This window comes from Protopterus annectens, chromosome 13.part0 (assembly GCF_019279795.1).
Source record: "Protopterus annectens isolate FY-2018-M chromosome 13.part0, PAN1.0, whole genome shotgun sequence".
In the NCBI taxonomy this organism is placed as follows: domain Eukaryota; kingdom Metazoa; phylum Chordata; order Ceratodontiformes; family Protopteridae; genus Protopterus; species Protopterus annectens.
Window position 1 is genome coordinate 171,996,282 of NC_056747.1, and position 18,931 is coordinate 172,015,212.

Below are 18,931 nucleotides of genomic sequence, written 5' to 3' on the forward strand. Positions count from 1 at the left end.
TGACTTCTGAATGTTGACTGTATCCCAAAGCCTGCAGTAGATGCATGACATAGTCCAAATTCCCTTTTAAGGTTTGTTTGTTGTCTGCTTGTATGAGGCAGTCGTCCAAGTAGGGTTATATTTGAATCCCCTGCTGTCTGCAGTGTGCCACTACTGATGCCAGGCATTTCGTGAACACTCTGGGCGCAGTAGACAAGCCAAACGGCAATGCTGAGAATTGATAATGCTCTGTTCCTGCAAGAAATCTGAGGTATCTTCTGCAGCTTTGTTTGATTGGGACATGCAGGTATGCCTCCTTGAGGTCCAGAGTGACCAGCCAAGACCCCTTGCCCAGCATGGGAAGAAGCTGCTGCAACATCAGCATTTTGAACTTTGGCACAATGAGGAAAGTGTTTAGATTTGACAAGTCCAGTATGGGTCTCCATTTGTTTTCTTTTCTTGGAACAAGGAACAGTCTTGAATAAAATCCCTGGCCTTGCTCGTGAGGAGGAACCCTTTCTATTGCTCTTATACTTAATAGCTTGGAAACTTGAGAGAGTGCCTCTGCCCTTTGATGATGTGGCAGGTTTGGCATGCCTTGTCTTATTGGTAATGTGTGGAAGTGGAATATGTAGCCTTTGTCTATCAAATCCAGAATCCAACTGTCTTTGGTTAAGATATGCCAGTTTTGTGAAAATAAGGCTAATTTTCCGCCCAAAGGTGCTTCTCTTTGAACCTTTGTAGGTGGCACGAAAGTGAAGTAATTGTGATTGTCCCTGTGGTGCAGCTGAACTGTCTGGGCCACCTCTTTGATTTGGAGGTTGCCATTGGCGGCCCCTGTAAGATCCTCGGTATTGTCCTCTACCCCTGGCTCGTCTGCTTTTTCCCCTTTGAAACTTGTAAAGCCGGGGAAGGACCAATTCTTTGAGGGCTAGTTTCTGCTGAATCTGGGTGGCTGAACCTGAAGGAAATCCTTGACTGTCTGTACTGACTTTGCTTTTTCCTCTATGGATTTCAATACATCTTGTGCAGTAGCACCAAAAAGCTTTTGTTTCTCCAAAGGTGCATCCAGTAACTTTACTTTAACATGGTCAGGCAAAGATTGATCCTTCAACCAAGCATGTCTACGTATTACAGCCCCAGTCATAGCTGCCCTACATGAAGCTTCCAGTGCATCATAACCACACTGCAGAAAATGGTTATTAACCTGCTGAGTGTTATTGTATATGATCCTGCAGTGCCTTTTTATCAATAGGCTCAGAAGAGGCTACCTTTTTCTGTAAATCATCCAGGAGAAAATCTTGGTACTGAAACATGTGAAAAAGGAAGTTAAGAGACCTCATGGCTAGGGTAGTAGAGGTATATACTTTTTTACCCCATCTCTCCAGGGACCTTGCTTCTCTTTCAGCTTGCAGTGGGTTTTTGGCAGAGGAGGAAGTCACTCCCTTGGGGCCCTGTGAAATAGTTTCTAGATCCACAGAGTGGGCCTTAAAAAGGTGCTTGTGAGTGTCAGGGACCCTATAATATCTGTCCGGCTTGACAGGAGCAGGAGGAAGAGAGTCAGGGTTGGCATTGGAGTCAGAGAAAACATCATCCAAAACATCCATAACTGGAGGGATAGCCAGAGGTCTGTGCTGGAGGAGCTTGAGGAAAGTACGTAGCCTTTTCCTGGAGTCAGAGAAATCCTGATCCTGCCATTGAAAATGTTCCCTCATGGAATGCAGAACTTCCCCAAATGAGAAATCCTCTGGAGGGGAGGCAGAGGGAATAGATTCCTCAGCATCAGAGTCCTCGTAGGCCTGGAAGGGTTCTTCTTGAGTGTCAGAGTGCTCAGAATCCCCAGAGGCTTCATCCGAGGAGAGGTCGTCCGCCTGCTCAGTTCTAGGCCTTTTCTCTGCAGGTGGCTGAGAACCCCTGTCCGGATGAGGCTGAGACCCCCTGATAAGGGAAATAAGATCTGCAGCCAGAGACATGATCTGCTTATCAGAAGAAGGGGCCTGGGCAGGTTTAGGATGGGCCTTGGCCTGACTGGCGGCCTTAGCACGTGCAAAGGCCTTGATGGACATGGAAACTGGAGGCCTAGCAGCCCCAAGTGCAGGCGTTACCTTGTCCACAGGAATGGTGTCTGGTAGATCCGGAACTTCGGTTTCCGGTAGAAAATCAACAACCGGCACCGGAGAGGTCTCCGAGACCGAAGGTCGTGTTAGCGCTGTGTCGGCCTGGAGCGGTAGATTTACCACTTCCGAAGGAGCCGGAGCGCTAGCAGAGGGTTTAGGAGAAACATCGGTAGTGGACGCAGGCCGAGGATGTCGGTCCCGGTCCTTGCGTTTTTTAGCAGATTGGGTTGTCGGTTTTTCCGACGGCATGATATACGCAAAAGATTCACCGAAGAAGTCCTCGGCGAATTCTGCCCGGCGCCTGAGAGTGCGCTTATTAAAGCAGGCACAGGCAGCACAGGCCGAGATGTCGTGGTCTGGGCCCAGGCAGGGAAGGCAGAGAGAATGGAAGTCCTTATGAGGTATTTGTTTACCACAAGACAAACAATTATTAACTTTCTCAATTTGTTCTGACATCGGCTGAGGCAAGAATAAATGTTCCCCAACGGGGTACTTAGCTTTTAGATGACTTCAGTACTGAAAACACAGGAGCTGACCGACCGGCACTTGCGAACTGCTTCTGCTTCGGGCACCGCGCGGCAAGAAAGACTGAAGAAGATGGCATCGGCCGATGCCTTTATACTCCAGCCGTTGTGACATCGGAGAAGAGGAGACACCAGCCGACGCCGGACCCAGACTTTGGAATTCGGCCGACCGAGGGTTGCCTGAGGCAGGACAACCCATATATTATGACTGCAGTTGCATTCTTGAAGGACATCATGTGTTATGGTCTGATGAGAACCAAAGCTTGAACTTCTTGGCCACAATTCCAAAAGGTACATCTGGCACAATAACACTTTGCATCACCAGAACACCACCATCCCCACAGTGAAGCATGGTGGTGGCAGTATCATGCTTTGGGGTTGCTTTTCTTCAACTGGAACTGGGGCTTTAGTCAAGGTGGAGGCAATTATGAACAGTTCGAAATACCAGTCAGTTTTGGCCCAAAACCTTCAGCCATCTGCTAGAAAGCAGAACATGAAGAGGAATTTCACCTTTCAGCACGATAATGACACCAAGCATACAACCAAAACAACAAAAGAATGGCTTCATCAGAAGAAAATTGAAGTACTGGAATTGCCCAGCCAGAGCCCACATCTAAAACCAATAGAAAATCTGTGGGATGATCTGAAGAGGGTTGTGCACAAGAGATGCCCTTACAATCTGACTGATTTGGAGCGCTTTTGTAAGGAAGAGTAGGCGAATAGCAAATATTGCCAAGTCAAGATATGCTATGCTGATAGACTCCTACCCAAGAAAACTGAATGCTGTAATTAAATCAAAAGGTGCTTCAACAAAGTATTAGTTTAAGGGTGTGCACACATATGCAACCAGCTTATTGTATGTTTTTTTATTTTTTATATTTATTTTCCCTAACAGATTTGTTTTTCAATTGAATTGTACAGGTTGTAGGTCACATTAAAGGTGGGAAAAGTTTTTAAATGATTTATCGTTGTCTCATTTTTTATATCACAAAAACTGGCATTTTAACAGGGGTATGTACACTTTTTATATCCACTGTACTTTGTGCGAAGACACCAACTTCAATTTTATGCTGCACAGAAGCTGTTTTTCCTTCTTTTAACTAGTTTCAAACTACCAACCTCAAAATGATGAGTACCAGAATAATCTGAAGTTACTGGGGGAGGGGTCTCAAAATGTCAAAAGATCTTGGACAGAATTAAAATGTCAACTTAATGATCCAAGGATACAAGCAGAGTGAAACAAAACGATAAACACTTTCACAGCACAATCCTCCCAAAATACCTTCTCTAACATATCATTAGTTAGCATGTTGGTAAAAGAAGAGAAGGAAAAAAACAAAAGTCCTCAACCTGGAAGCTGTACGTCAACACCAGAGGCCTCTTGAAGTGTTGGGGTGCATTTTAAAACAATGTTCTTTGGGCAGCAGCAAAGCACATCCATTAAGTTCAGTTAGGGAATGATGGCCCCAAAAGATACAGACTAAGCATTAATTTGCATGGGTGGGGTGTAACAGCATATGGATTAGCCTACTGCCCTGAGGACAGCAGCTGGTGCTTTACTGCAGTGCCACATGGCACGATATGGTTCCGTCCACAGGACACATGCCACCACACTTGATGCAAGGAGTATCAGCTGCATCAAAACTGCAGGTAATAAGACTAAGACGCTGGGTCCTGACTGGTAGCCACAAGGTTTCTGACATTGCTCCACTTATCTCTAAGTTCTGTTAAGAATAAAGACCCACATCTCCAGAACTAAGCAGATCTTACATTAGTTTTTATTATCCTGACCAGAACACAGACGCCTTTTTCATTACAACAATCAGGCTGCTCTGTGCGAAGTGTGGCAGGATCCCTGGAATTCAGAACGTGAAGGGCACTTCCTTAGTCACTAATCGGTGCTGCCTCCATAAGGAAGCTGCACTGATTTCTGAACACAATGGTTAAAACATACGGACCATGCATATACAAGTCAAATATGCTCAGAGAACTACTATGGAAAAATCTTTCACAGAAATTGGTATAGTATTCAAGGCTTTAATTACTCACTATAATACACAGGGGAGACAATAGCATATTCAAATTAAGGCCCCCCTTTGCCCATTTTCTCTATGCCCTTCAGTGGGTAAAACTTACTCTAATGAGGCAGAAAAGGCATTACATAAAAAAAAAAAAAAAAAAAAAAAAAAAACAATGGCATCTGAGATGAGATACCGGAAGGAATAATGTATGGGAACGTGTTTTGTTACTCAATTACATTACAGTGACCCCCCCCCCCCGAATCTGAACCACTTCATCATTCAACATTATAACCTACGAGTTATAACAAAGTATTCACCCAAGCTGCTAGTCAATCTTTCTCTAGCATCACTTCTGCCAAATGGTGTTCCGAGTGCCAATTCTGTACAAAGTCATTTTTTGCAAGGGTATAACATTAGCAACTTGCCATTCGATTTACATTTAGTGAAGTATGAAAATGTATGCAAGCTGTACAACACTACATACATGCAAAATGGGGACAGCATAACTTACCACATGATGACAAGAGAAAGCCTTCATTACAGAAGCTTCATTTAAAAACTCTATACGTTCCCTTAGGCTGGCTGATTCATTAACAGTCTTAACTGCTACTCGAGTGTCTGGTTCTCCTTTTACGATATCCTTAGCAATTCCTTCATACACCATACCAAACGACCCCTGACCCAGCTCTCGAAGCAGACTGATCTTTTCTCTCGACACCTCCCAATCATCTGGGACATACACTGAAAAAGATACATAAATGTCAATTGCTCAGTAGTGAAAGGTCTGCTTTCCTAATGTTTCACTAGAAAGTCTGGTAATGTACATGCTACAATTAGTGATGTTTCTGGAACATCTTCAATTTAGATTAGTACTTATGAGTTACAAGCACGGTTTATGGACATTAGACATCAAAAGAATAGCACCAACTTCTGAAATCCCAAAAAAAGCATTTAAAGAACACTAAGGAAGGGTAAGATCCCCCCACCACTTGTAAACCAAATCTGAAAGGGGGTGAAAAACACTGTTGAAGGCAGAGCACCTGTCTGTATCCTGCGTCTTGATTTACATTCTACTGAAGAGGGGCTGAATAACAAGGACGGAATATAAAACTGCTCCCTCAAACCTGATGCTGATCCCTGTGCTGGCAGTAGGGCCTTGCTCTCAAGTCACTTATCACGCAAATTGAGAAACTTAAGTTAAAAATCTATGTCACACCTTTCTTTCAATCTCAAATGTGACACATGCTCTGACATTTGCTAAAATGCATATTGTCCGTTATTAACACTGCTAACATTTCTCTTCTTCATAAGTGGGAAGAGACTAAACAAAAGATAATACAAACACTGAGAAACTGGAAGCTTTGTTATATGGATACTAAGATACAAGCAATTAAAATGTTTTTAGTCCCTTTAGTCTTATACACACGTCATGCATATTTTTATCAACCGGGGAAGCTATGGATAGCAATTAAAGAAGAGTTAAAGGATTTTTTACCTGGGAAGGGAAGACAGCAAGGGTCAAGTGGGCTGATTCTTCCAATAGAACAAGGTGGAGTAGGATTACCCAATTTGAGGGGTATTTACAGCAACACAGTTAAGGCTCTTATACATTGAATTATAGTTTTCTGCTTATGCTAAGTGGAAAGGAATGATGATGATACAGGGGGAGCTCAACAAATAAGGAGAGATTGGGAAATTGGATGCAAACTCTTAAGGAGAACAAAAATCGTACAGATTCATAAAATAGCAGGGAGTACTTTAAGAACTAAACCTGCACGAGAATGGATAAAAGAGATTCTGCCGATAGGGATCACTGTGATTAGGGATACAGATAATAGGCAAGAGGGGGCTGGAATTTACTGGAGAAAAGTGGCAAAGAAACAAAGGTATTAGGAGCAAATAACTACAAAAGGAAAGGTAATAGAATGGGAAGAGGCCAAAAAATGATTTGGACTTAAGGTTAAAGACTGCCTTCCCTAGCAAGGAAGGATATAGGCAAAGAGAAAGAAATGGGGGTCCTAAACGAAAGACCAGCACTGGTAGAGTTTTTAAAAGCATCTAGAACAGAAGCTGCCATTAAAAAGGAATAATTAGTACAGCATATAAAACATTGCATGATAATTATAAGAAACAATAAGAAATTCACAAGAGACAATGGGGGGGATTATATGTACATCTCTCAAATATGCAACACAGTCTAGAAGATTTAGGACCTTTGCCTGGAAGTGTTTACATAGGTAACTGTTATACCCCAAGTAGACTTCAAAGAATCTTTCCTCAGGTGAATAGCAAATGTTGGAGGTCTAACAGGCAAGAAAAAGGTGGTTTGGAACATATTTTTTGGGAGTGTAATGAGATGGCCAACTTTAGGGATTCTCTGCAAACCACTCTGTCGGAGATGCTGGGTGAGCAGACTGGATTGACTGGGGAGATTTTTTTGAGCTATGATACAGATTTGGAAATGCCTAGACATAGTAAAGCCTTGCTGAGTTTAATTATGGTGGCTGCCAAAAAAGCAATTACTAGAAAATGGAAATCAAAAGTCTAGACCAACTTTACTAGTAGTAGTGAATACAGTGACAGAGAGAAAACAACTGGAATTGGGATCTTTAGAAAAAGGACGGAGAAAACTACATAGAAAAAAATGGGAATTGTGTGACAATATATGCAGAGAAAGAATGAGGTTTAAGAGGCATGATTTGAATGAGCCATATAATGCTTTACTGACAATGACTGGATAGATTATAAGTGATATATAATGTTTGCGACTGAAGTGGTGTCAATGTTTGTTTTTCATTTACACAAATGTAAGATTGCTTATGCCATACGTGATAATTTAATAAGATGTTTATTGGGGAAAAAAACATTCACTATCCAAGGAAAGTTTAACTATGTAAGAACTTATTATAGCAGTAATTGTGCAAGTAATTGTGCCCAACAGCCTACCTAATTTCCAGAAGACAGAATCCTCTCCCCACCAAGCTTGTGGCCGTCCAACTTTTTGGGATGTCAGCATGTTCCCTACAGAGATTTGCCATTCTCCACCAATTTAGAGACTTTTCTTACCCAGGAAACAAGCTGGATGGCCATTCCGCCCGCCTACTCTTGGACAAGGTCTTAAGGATTCTAATAATAAAGGAACCCAGGTGGACATTCCCGAGTCAGGAACTTAGAAAAACTAGACTCTTTACATCTTCCTAGATCGCAGTGTGCCTGAGAAACTGGGTTAAATGTTTAGGGATAGGGCACCCCAGCCCAAAGATGACAAATGAAGAAAAGAGCAAAGCTGGGAGGAAAACCTACACTGCAACAATTTTATGATAATGTTTTATGGTAAGGTACTACCACAAGCGTATTAAATTCTTTGCACAGATTATGACTACTGGGATAGTTCCCAGAGCTAAAAGAGTGGGAGGTAAAGAACTGGTTGTAGTGGGTTGTAACAAACCCTGTAGAATGGCAGTAGCAAACCCTGCCCTTGCCAGGAAGCAATATCTAGACAGCAGTGTTTAGAGAATGTATGGACACAAGACCAGACACCAGCCTCAAACAGGTGAAGTGCTCTCCCTACCCCAAAGAAACGGAGAAACAGTGGATGCTGTAACCCCTAATGCTGTGGACTCGACACTCCCTTCAATAGCTTTTTTACCCATAACAGTATCAGAAGGTTAATACTAATGACTACACACATGGACAGATTTTGTTTGTAGACTGGCTTTCCTTCCTTGCTGTAAAGGACACAAACAGCTGATTTGATTTCCGGATAATTTTGGTCTTGTCTAGATAGCTGAGATGTATGCATATATATGTGTAGAATTCTCGCTCTCACTCCTTCATTTTGGATGTCAGGAAAGGAAACAAGTAATTTTATGGTTTAAGGGTGAATTCAGTTATGGCAGTGCAGAGGATCAAGGTTATAAGCTGTTAGTGGTGCAAAGTTCAATTCCTCAGTCTCCATCTACTTGTTATGTGAACTTCAAGTCACTTCACCAGATGGTGCTTTGGAATAACTAGACAAAGGGTCCTCAATGGTCTCCTGGGCTGTAAACCTAGTACTACATATTACCCTATGACAATCTTGTATAAAGGAGCTACTGGTTTTCAGCCTGATCCTATCCTTATGGAACTCCTAGGTATCATCGATGAACATCTGAAATTTGACATCCATATTTTAACAGCCATCAAAAAAAAACACCAAAACCTAGGACTCCTATACCGACACAATCGCTACCTGACTCCCTCCACTAGGAAGACCTTAGTCTTTACCTACTTTCTCCCCTCTTTAATTTACGGTGCCTCCCTACTCACCAACCTCCAACTTGGCTTACAATCCAAACTGGATTCCTACTACTATAAAATCTGCAAATTCGCCACCAACTCCAAAAACTCATTCTATCATTGCTACTGCCTCCATTCTCGAGTGGTTAGAACTTCCTAACTATCTGAACTTTCTACGGCTCACCACTGCCCACAAACTTGTGATCAAGCCATCCAGCTGCCCCATTCTCTCCTCCTCCTCCTTAACCACCTACATACCCAACCGCTCACTCCAATCAGAAAATCAAAATCTCTTACACAGTTGCAAACCTTCCAGGCCTCCTGGACAATTTTTGCTCTCTTATTCCATAGCCAAACTATGGACCCCCCCCCCCCTTGTAATACCCTTAACCACACCAGCTTCAAATCCCTACTACATGCCAACCTGTCATCAAATTGAATATGTTCCTGTTCATCTCCTACTTGAGTCCTCCCACTACCGTTTATTTCAGCAGCCCTGTCTTCTCTCCACCTAGCAACCTTACACTCAACTAAATCTCTACTGCCTCTCCAAAACTTTTAGTTATGTACTTACCATAACTTCGGATGTATGGGATCCATCTCGCCTACATTCATAACTGATGGGTTCGGAGCCGATCCCTCGGCTCCGACTCGGCCACTATATAGTAGAACGAAGTCTCTAACTGGCTGGGCTACCCCTTATCCCAGAATGCACCATGCCTGCTTCCCCAGATCGTTTGTTCGCTTTATATACCTACATCCAGGCACAGACACATACCAACAACTGTAACAAACTAAAGTCCTTCAAGAGAAAAAACTTAGTAAATAGCAACATTTCCTCTAAATCCAATGGGAAGGGGGAAGGACGGCGGGTACGTATGAATGTAGGCGAGATGGATCCCATACATCCGAAGTTATGGTAAGTACATAACTAAAAGATGTAATGGGATCCTATCTCACCTACATTCATAACTGATGGGACAGCATCCCTAGCACCTAAATTCCGGGTGGCTCATTGGAAAACACTCCTGAGAACTGTGGAACCAAAGGAAGCTCTACCTTGAGAAGCCACATCTATCTTGTAATGAGAAATAAAGGTGTGCGGAGAAGTCCAGGTAGCGGCCGCACAGATATCATCTATCGATAATTTGGAGTGGAATGCTACAGAAGTAGCCATTGCCCTGGTAGAATGAGCCTTAACTGGGAATGGTAGATCCTTGCCGGACTGTGAATAGATGAAGGAGATGCAATCTTTAATCCATTTGGCTATGGTGGTTTTACCCACCGGTTGACCCAACCTATTTTCCACAAAGGACACAAACAGCTGATCTGAGTTCCGTGTCTGATTGGTCCTACTTAAATAAAAACGCAGTTGTCTGTGAACATCCAACTAATGTAAAATATATTCTGCGCTATTAGAGAATTTAGGAAAAAACACAGGGAGCTCCAAGGATTGTTGAATGCATAAGGGGGATGCTACCTTGGGCAAGAAAGAGGGATTTAACTTGAGAGACACTCTGTCTTTGTGAAAAATCAAATAAGGGGGATTAGAACAGAGAGCCTGAAGCTCTGAGACCCGCTTGGCAGAGGTTATTGCCACCAAAAAGGCTGTTTTCCAAGATAGAAATTTTAAATCACAAGTAGCTGCTGGTAGAAAAGGGACGGGCAGTTAAAGAAGCCAGAACCATATTCAGATCCCAAGGGGGCACAGGATGGGCTATTGGGGGCCGAAGGAGCCACGCTCCTTTAAGGAAAGATTTGCAAAGCCTGTTTGCCATTAAGGAAGGCTCAAAAGAGACATGAAAATTAGAGATAGCCGCCAGTTGGACTTTAACTGTGGAAACTGAAGAGCCCAAATGAAACAAAGAAGCCAGGAATTCTAAAACCTGAGGTACTGGGGCGGTAAGGGGATCTATACCTCGTTGCTGGGCCCAAATAGCAAACCTCTTCCACTTACTGGAATATAGTTTAATAGTGGAAGGTTTGTGAGAAGAGGACAATATGTGGATGACGTCTGGAGAAAGAGAGTTATGTCTGACTAAGGTTGGAAGTGGAGTAACCAGGCTGCCAACCTCAAGGACCTGAGGGATGGATGAGACTGTCCCAACTGATGAGTTAACAGGTCGGGCACTAGGTCCAGAAACCATGGTCCCTCCACCGCATACCTCAGAAGGAAGGGGAACCAAACCTGATGAGGCCGGTATGGAGCGATCAGAATCATGTCGCTTCCTAGATAAATCGCCTTCTGTATCACCTTCGGGAGAAGGGGAACTGGAGGGAAGGCGTAAAGTAGACCGGGGGGGCCAACTGTGGGCTAGAGCATCCCTGGGAATCTGCCCCTGAGAGGAAGTCAGAGTGAAGAACTCCCTGCATTTCGCATTGTGAGAGCTGGCAAACAAGTCGCAACAAGGGAGGCCCCACTTGGCGAAAATGTTTGCAGCCACCCTGTCGCTGAGGGACCACTCGTGGGGCAACAGGAGGGTCCTGCTCAGCCTGTCGGCAATCACATTGGATTTCCCCGGAATGTGCGTTGCCACAAGGAAACGCTGGGTAGAAATCGCCCAATGCCATGCTCTCATGGCCTCTAGGCAAAGAGGGTTGGACCTGGTTCCGCCTTGCTTGTTTATGTACCAGACTACCGACATGTTGTCGGATAGAATCGCGATAGTGCCCCGGGGGAGAACATGATGAAGTGCTTGCAACACCAGTAGCACCGCTCTCATTTCCAGGATATTGATATGTAAGTGCGTTTCGTGAGCCAGCCATGTACCTTGGACAGACCTGTCCAGATAATGCCCCCCCCCCCACCCTATCTGGGAGGTGTCCGTGGTCACTGTGGTGACGGGAGGCTGAATGGCAAAGGGTCGCCCCTGGTCCAGGTTGGACCGAAGCAGCCACCAGCGTAGGTCCCGACGGCAAATTTCCGTAATCTGGACCAAATGGTTCAAGGGATGATCCTGAAAGGACCATTGAACCGACAGCAGCCATTGCAGCACCCGCATGTGCAGCCTGGCTAAAGGGACTAGTAGAATAGTCGAAGCCATCGTGCCCAATAACTGCAGAATCAGTCTGGCCTGAACTCGTGAACTGGGTAACAAGGTTTGAACCTGAGACTGCAGGACCTGAATCCTTTCTACCGGCAAGAATGCCCGCATTCTTCTTATGTCTAACTCTGCGCCTATAAAGGTAATACGCTGAGACGGCTGCAGCACAGATTTTCCCAAACTGAACGCGATTCCTAGTGAATGACCCAAACTGACTGTGGTCATAAGCGCTCGGACTAATAGATGCTTGGTGGTGGCAGTAAGGAGCCAGTCGTCTAGATAGGGAAACACTTGGAATCCTAGACATCTCAAGTGAGATGTTACTACTGCCAAACACTTGGTGAACACCCTGGGGGCTGTGGTGAGACCAAAGGGCAGTGCTCGGAACTGGAAATGACTGGTTCCCAGGCGGAAGCGTAAGTGACTCCTGGACTCTTGACTTATCAGGATGTGATAGTAAGCGTCCTTGAGATCTATGGAGCACATCCAGACATCCTTCTCCAATAGCGGGAGAATGGACTGAAGGGTGAACATTCGGAATTTGGATTTTTTTACAAAGCGATTCAATGATTTTAGGTCCAAAATGGGCCTTAAGTCCCCTGTCTTTTTTGGCACGAAAAATAGTCTTGAGTAAGTTCCTGATCCGATCTGGTCGGCGGGGACAGGCTGAATGACTCCTTTTCTTAGCAGCTTTGAGACCTCGACCGTTGCTTGATCCCGCTGACTGGGTGGCACATCCGGGATTTTCCTCATAGGAGGAGGGGGCTTGATGAAAGGGATGAGATAGCCTCTGGTTATGATTCGGAGCACCCACTGATCCTTGGTGATAGATTTCCAAGCCTGTGGGTGTTCCGCAAAGCGACCCCCCCGACTGGCTCCGGAGATGCGCAGTCGGGCCCCGTCTCAGGGACGGTGAACGTAGGATGAACCACGAAAAGAATCGCGATCTCCAGAGTTGCGGGGGCCTCTGCCGCCTCTGGGGCGGCGTCTTCCTGAATCCCCCCCCTGCCTCTAGAGGGGGGATCACTTGGTGGAGTAGGGAAAGACCTTTGAGATTTTCTGAACCACATTTTCCCTCCTCTCTGGGCCTTGGGGTAAGGTCTAGAGGGAGAGGAAAAACGGGCCCCCACGGCAGTCAAGGTCTTGCCCTCCTGCTCGCATCGAGTCAGTGTGTCCTTCACCTTGGGTCCAAACAGGGAGGACCCATCAAAGGGGGCGTCGGTGAAGGAAGACTTAAAGGCCTCCGCAAAGGGACACAAGCGTAACCAGGCGTGTCTTCTAAGAGCCACGCCCGTTCCCGCTGCTCTACCCGCCCCTTCGGCCGCATATGAGATGAGCCTCATGGAAGAATTGACTATCGAAGATAGGGTAGACATCTGGGCGCCAACAGTTTGGGCTAACGCCTCAGGAAGATTACCCGTAACAGACTCACCTAACTCTTTGAGGAGGTCCCTTTGGAGCTTGGTAAAATGACAAAGACAATTCAGCGACTGCAGGGTAAAGGCCGCTGAAGAAAGTGTATGCTTCCCGTACCTATCCATGCTCCTGGAATCCTTATTAGGAGGGTGAATAGACGTTGAAGCCTCTGCCACGTCCTGCTGAGTGGCAGATGCCACCACCATCGCATCTACTGCAACTCCTTTGGTCAAAAATTCCTTTTGAGGAGGGGCTGACAGGAACTTGTTAGGCCTGGCGGGCACCGGTTCCACAAAGTCAGGGTGTCCCCACACCCTTCGAGAAACTAAATCTAGCAATTCATCGAAGGGCGGAGACACCCAGGAGGCGGAGGGCTGGGCCCCAAAAGCCTTGAGGAAGACTGACTCCTCCGCGGAAGGGGTTTTGGACTGCCAATCGCCTCTCTGTCTCAGGATCTTGAGGATGTCTGAGAATGAGACGTCATCCAAGGACGATTTTGGGGACCCTTCCGCATCATCGAGGTCAGTATCTGATGTGATAGACTCATCCTGGGAGTCAATGTGCTTCCTCTTGCACAATTTTTTCCTTGGAGGTTCATCTGAAGCCGAATCAGAAGGACCTCCCAGGAGAAGGGAACCCCCCAAGGGGGCATCCTCAGGCCCTGGGGCCCCGCTGTCGGGGGAATGAAGCACACCAGAAGCACCAGTTCCCAAGTCTAGGGACGGTGAGGTAGAGACTTGCTGAGCCGGCAAGGACATGGCCAGCGCACTCCTCATGGCCTCAAAGGCAGGACCTCCAGACTCTACGGAGGATACCGGCTGAGAGACCACTTCGGTATCAGGAATTCCTGCGGCCGAAGCTCCAAGGGGGAGACTAGGCACCGAAGCTACCAGTTGCAAAGTGTTCCCCTCGGCTCCGACAGAGGAAGTCCCGGAACCGAACCCTGACGCCGGGGACAGGGTAGGAATGATGGTCGGAACCGAGAGGCTCTGAGGGAGTCTCGGTTCCGACTGGACGACTCTGCTCCGCTCTCCCATCACCGACTCCAACAGCTCCGAGGAGGTTGGAGGAGGAATCGGATGCGTTGAAATGGGGGCCGGCTCCGGAGCCGAGTGGGTTGGAGCTGAGACCATTTTTGCAAAAACCGGGGACTGGAAAAGCCTCTGGATAACTCTGTCCAAATCTGAATCCGACAACCTGGAGGATTTAGAGGAAATAGATGGGGGCCGAGACTACTTTTCTCTCAGCTCCGATAGACTCGGGGACAGGCTCTGAAACGGCTCCAACACTATCGGCACCGGATCCGGAACCGTATGAACCAGCATCAGCACCGAAGGATACTTCGGGGCCGAGGGAGGAGAGTCTGAGCTGCACACCTCCAACGGCTCCGAGACCAAAGGAGCCGAAGCAGGTGTTTCGCCTCACGAACCCCCAACCAGCGGCTCCGACACCAATGGAGCAGAGGAAAGAGGTATCGAGGCAGACCCTTCCACCCGAGGCTCCAAAGCCATTGGAGCCGTGGAAACTGATCTGGTAGAATAAGCCTTGACCTTAGTTGATAGGTTCAGCTTACTTTGGTCAAACAAAGATGTGATGCAATCTATCAAGCATTTCGATAAAAGTAACTTTGGAAACTGGTTTTCCCAGTAGAGTAATTGAAAAGGACAGGAACAATTGGTCTGACTTCCTGAACGATTTCATTCTAGCCAGGTAAAAGCATAATTGTCTGTGTACATCCAACAAATGCAAACAATATCCTGCTTTGTTTGAGAAGTTTGGAAAGAAAAATGGTCAGTCTATGGATTGATTAATATTAGAGTCCAATACTACTTTGGGTAGAAAGGAGAGATTAGTTCTAAGTGATGCTCTCTCTTTGTGAAAAATGATATATGGACGTTTCACACATGAAGCCTGCAATTCTGATATTATCCTGGCTGACATGATGGCTACCAGGAATACGGTCTTCCAAGATAAAAATAATTTGATAACACAGGAGGTTGCTGGCTCAAAGGGCTGATGGACCAAGCTTTGCAAGGCTAGCGTTAAATTCCAAGGTTCAATGGGGTCTTTAAAAGGTGATTTCAAATGTAAAATGCCCTTTAGGAAGATTTTACAGAGGCGATGGGACATTCAGGAAAAGTCATTGAAGTCATTATGAAAATATGAAATAGCAGCTAGATGAACTCTGTCGAAGCGGACACTCCCGATTGAAATAAGGTTGAGAAGTATTCTAATACCTTATTAATTGAGGCTGAAAATGGGTCAATTCCTTCTCTGAGAGACCAAAGCACAAATCTATTCCATTTACTAAGGTAAAGCTTCCTGGTGAATGGTTTATGAAAAGCCAGAATTATCTTTTGTACTGGGGAGGAAAGATTATTCTGCCTGGAAATCACTGGAAGTAGAGGTACCAAGCTGTCAGCTTGAGACTTTGTAGGTTGGGCTAGACCAGTCCCTGCGGAGGCGCCAACAAGTCTGGAGTTGGATCCACAGTCCACGGGCGATGAACTAGATGAGGCCAAAGGAAAGGGAACCAGACTTTACGGGGTCAATAAGATGCAATGACGATTACTGTGCTTCTCAACCATTGGGCATTTTTCAAAAACTGGGGAAAGGTGGAAAGGCGTAAAACACTCCAGGGGGCTAATCGCGTAGGAGAGCATCTTTCAGGGACTCCCCCAGAGGGAGGGGGCAAGGGCAAAATAGCTGTTGCATTTGTGGTTCATGGGAGAGGCAAACACATCGCAGCAAGGCTGGGCCCATTGACGAAAGATCTTCGTCGCCATATTGGGATTGAGAGACCACTTGTGAGGCAGGCGTATGCATTTGCTCAGTTTGTCCGCAATCATGTTGGAATTCCCTGGAATGTGCATTGCTATCAGAAAGCGGTTGGAGGCACTCATCCATTGCCACACTCTTAGGGCTTCCAGACATAGAGGGTAGGTTCTGGATCCTCCCTGTTTGTTGATGTAAAAGTCTAGAAACATGTTGTCTGAAAGAATAGCAACTGTCCCGGAAGGGAGGGCAGATTGAAATGCTTATAACGCTAAGAGCACTGCCCTCATTTCTTGGATGTTTCTATGCAAATTGGCCTCTGAGGGAGACCAAGTGCCTTGGGACGGTCCTTCCTTGATAATGCCCCTCCCATCCCCATCAAGGATGCATTTATGGTCAGTACGGCTTTGGGTTGGGAGGGGGAAAAGGGTCGACTCCATAATTCCTTTTCTGGCTTCATCCACCAATATAGTTCCTGTTTGCATTGGCTGGTTAGGTGGATTGGGTAGGACACTGGTTGTGTTAACAGAGACCACTGTGATGCCAGGAGCCACTGACGCAGCCTCATGTGGTACCTCACCAGAGGAACTAGGGTAACTGCCGCTGCCATGGACCCCAAAAGTTGTAAGGCTAAATGAGCTGGGACTTTGTCTTGAGAGAGTATCACTTGAAGCTGTGACCTCAACCTTTGTAGTCTGTGGAGAGGCAGAACAGCCCGGTAAGATTTTGTGTTGAATGTTGCTCCGATGTTGCTCCGATGAGTTCTAAGTCTTGTGTGGGGGATAGTTTTGACTTTTTGCTGTTTATTAAAATGTCCAAGTCATCTGCCAGCTTCAGAACAGAGTCCAATGCATAAAGCAATAGATGCCTGGTGGGGGTGGTGAGGATCCAGTCGTCTAAATAGAGAAACATGCGTAATCCTTGTACCCTTGAGTGAGCTGTTACCACTGCCATGCATTTGGTGAACACCTCGGGTGCTGTGGTGAGTCCAAAGAGTAGTACTCGAAATTGGTAATGATTGGCACCCAGCCTGAAGTGCAGGTATCTTCTGGAGTGCTTGTCCATTTTTGTGTGGTAATATCTATCCTGGAGTTCTATAGAGCACATCCAATCGTTTTTTCCAAGAAAAGGATAGATTGTACTGTGACCATCTGGAATTCTTGACTGTAGAACAAACTTGTTCAAAACATGGAGGTCTAGAATTGGCCTCCAGTCCAGTCTTTTTTGGCACTAAAAAGAATCTTGAATAAAATCTGGATCCTATTTGGTCTGGTGGGACTGTCTGGATGACTTTTTTGAAGCAGCTTTTGAATTTCTAGTGCTGCTGTATCCCTCTGACTGGGTGGAACATCGAGGATTCTTCTTTGTGGTCTTGGATTAAGTTTGAAGGGGATCTGGTAACCTCTGCTAATTATGGCCTGCACCCAGGAATCTGATGTTATTGAGTGCCAGGCTAAGTGGTTCAGAGAGAATCTTCCACCCGACTGCCTCCAGAGGTAAGCAATTGGGATGCTGCTCAGCAGTGCTGGTAGGGTTGTCCAGAGATAGAATCTCTGGGACCCTGATTACGCAGCCCCCTCTGACACAGGAGGGGCGTCTTCCTGATGAACTCTCCCATCTGCCCTGGGGAGAAAACTCGCCATGTGTGTCCTGAAAAGCCTCTTGAGACTTTCTGAACCACATCTTCCCACCCCTCTGATTCCTGGAATAAGGTCACGGAGGAGTGGAAAAACGCAAGCCTACAGCAGAAAAGGTCTTTCCATCCTTCTCACACCTGGCTAACATGTCTCTGACTTTTGGGCCAAACAAAGAGGTAGCACAGGAAGACTTTAAAGGATCCGCAAAGTCACATAAGCTCATCCAGGCAGGACGCCTAATGGCAATGCCTGTACCTGCTGCCCTCGCCATCCCTTCAGCTGTGTGTGCAATAAGCCACTTGGAGGAGTTTGGTATCGACTGTAGGGTCGCAAGCTGGGAGACAACCTTATCGCGTACCTCATCAGGCACTGCTCCTGCCAAGGTCCCTGAGAGCTCAGTGAACAGGTCCCTCTGAAGACGTGTGAAGTGTACCAAGAAATTCAACGACTGTATGGAAAAGGTTGTTGAAGCATAGACCTACTTCCCGAATCTGTCCATCATCTGAGACTCTTGGTTTGGAGGATGGACAGCAGGACTCTCCGCAGAGTTCTTTCTTTGTGGCCGCCGCCACCACCATAGCATCTACCGCCAAACCTTAAGACCAGTGGGGGTTGATCTTCTGGTGCAGATAGGATTTTGTGTGGTCTCTGGGGGATTGGCAAACATGCTACATGAAGAATTTGATCAATTCATCAGAAGGAGGAGTCACCCAAGAAGGAGGTCAGGCACGAAAAGGCAGCAAGAAGACAGATTCCTCGGAGGAAGGGTTAGTGGGCTTCCAAACACCCCTCTGTTTCAAGATTTTCAGGATGTCTCTGAAGGAGACATCTTCAGGGGGTGACTGTAGGGACCCTTCCCTGTCATCGTAATCTGTATCCTCAGTGACAGATTCTTCTGGAGAAACTACGTGCTTCCTCTTATACGATCTCTTACGGGGTAACTCCTCAGGGGGAAGGTCTGAGAAGGACTCCGAAGAAAGGGTACCCTGCAGCAGGGTGTCTTGCTGCTCTTGTGCCTGCTGCTCTGTGTAGCAGATTGTGACAGCTGCGAGCCAGAGGATATATACATATGACACTCCAACATGTATAGTGCCAACTACAAGCCTGCTGAGGTGAGAGCTCTCTCCATAATCTGAAAGG

At 46.1% G+C, this 18,931-nt stretch overlaps 1 protein-coding gene across 1 annotated transcript in view; it reads right to left on the bottom strand.

Moving 5' to 3' along the window:
- Positions 1-18,931, bottom strand: part of INSR (insulin receptor) — a 1,335,646-nt gene that overhangs the window by 126,599 nt on the left and 1,190,116 nt on the right. Inside the window, exon 16 of the mRNA XM_044090750.1 lies at positions 5,153-5,382. Coding sequence (XP_043946685.1) covers positions 5,153-5,382 — 230 coding nt within the window. The remainder of the gene's footprint in view (positions 1-5,152; positions 5,383-18,931) is intronic.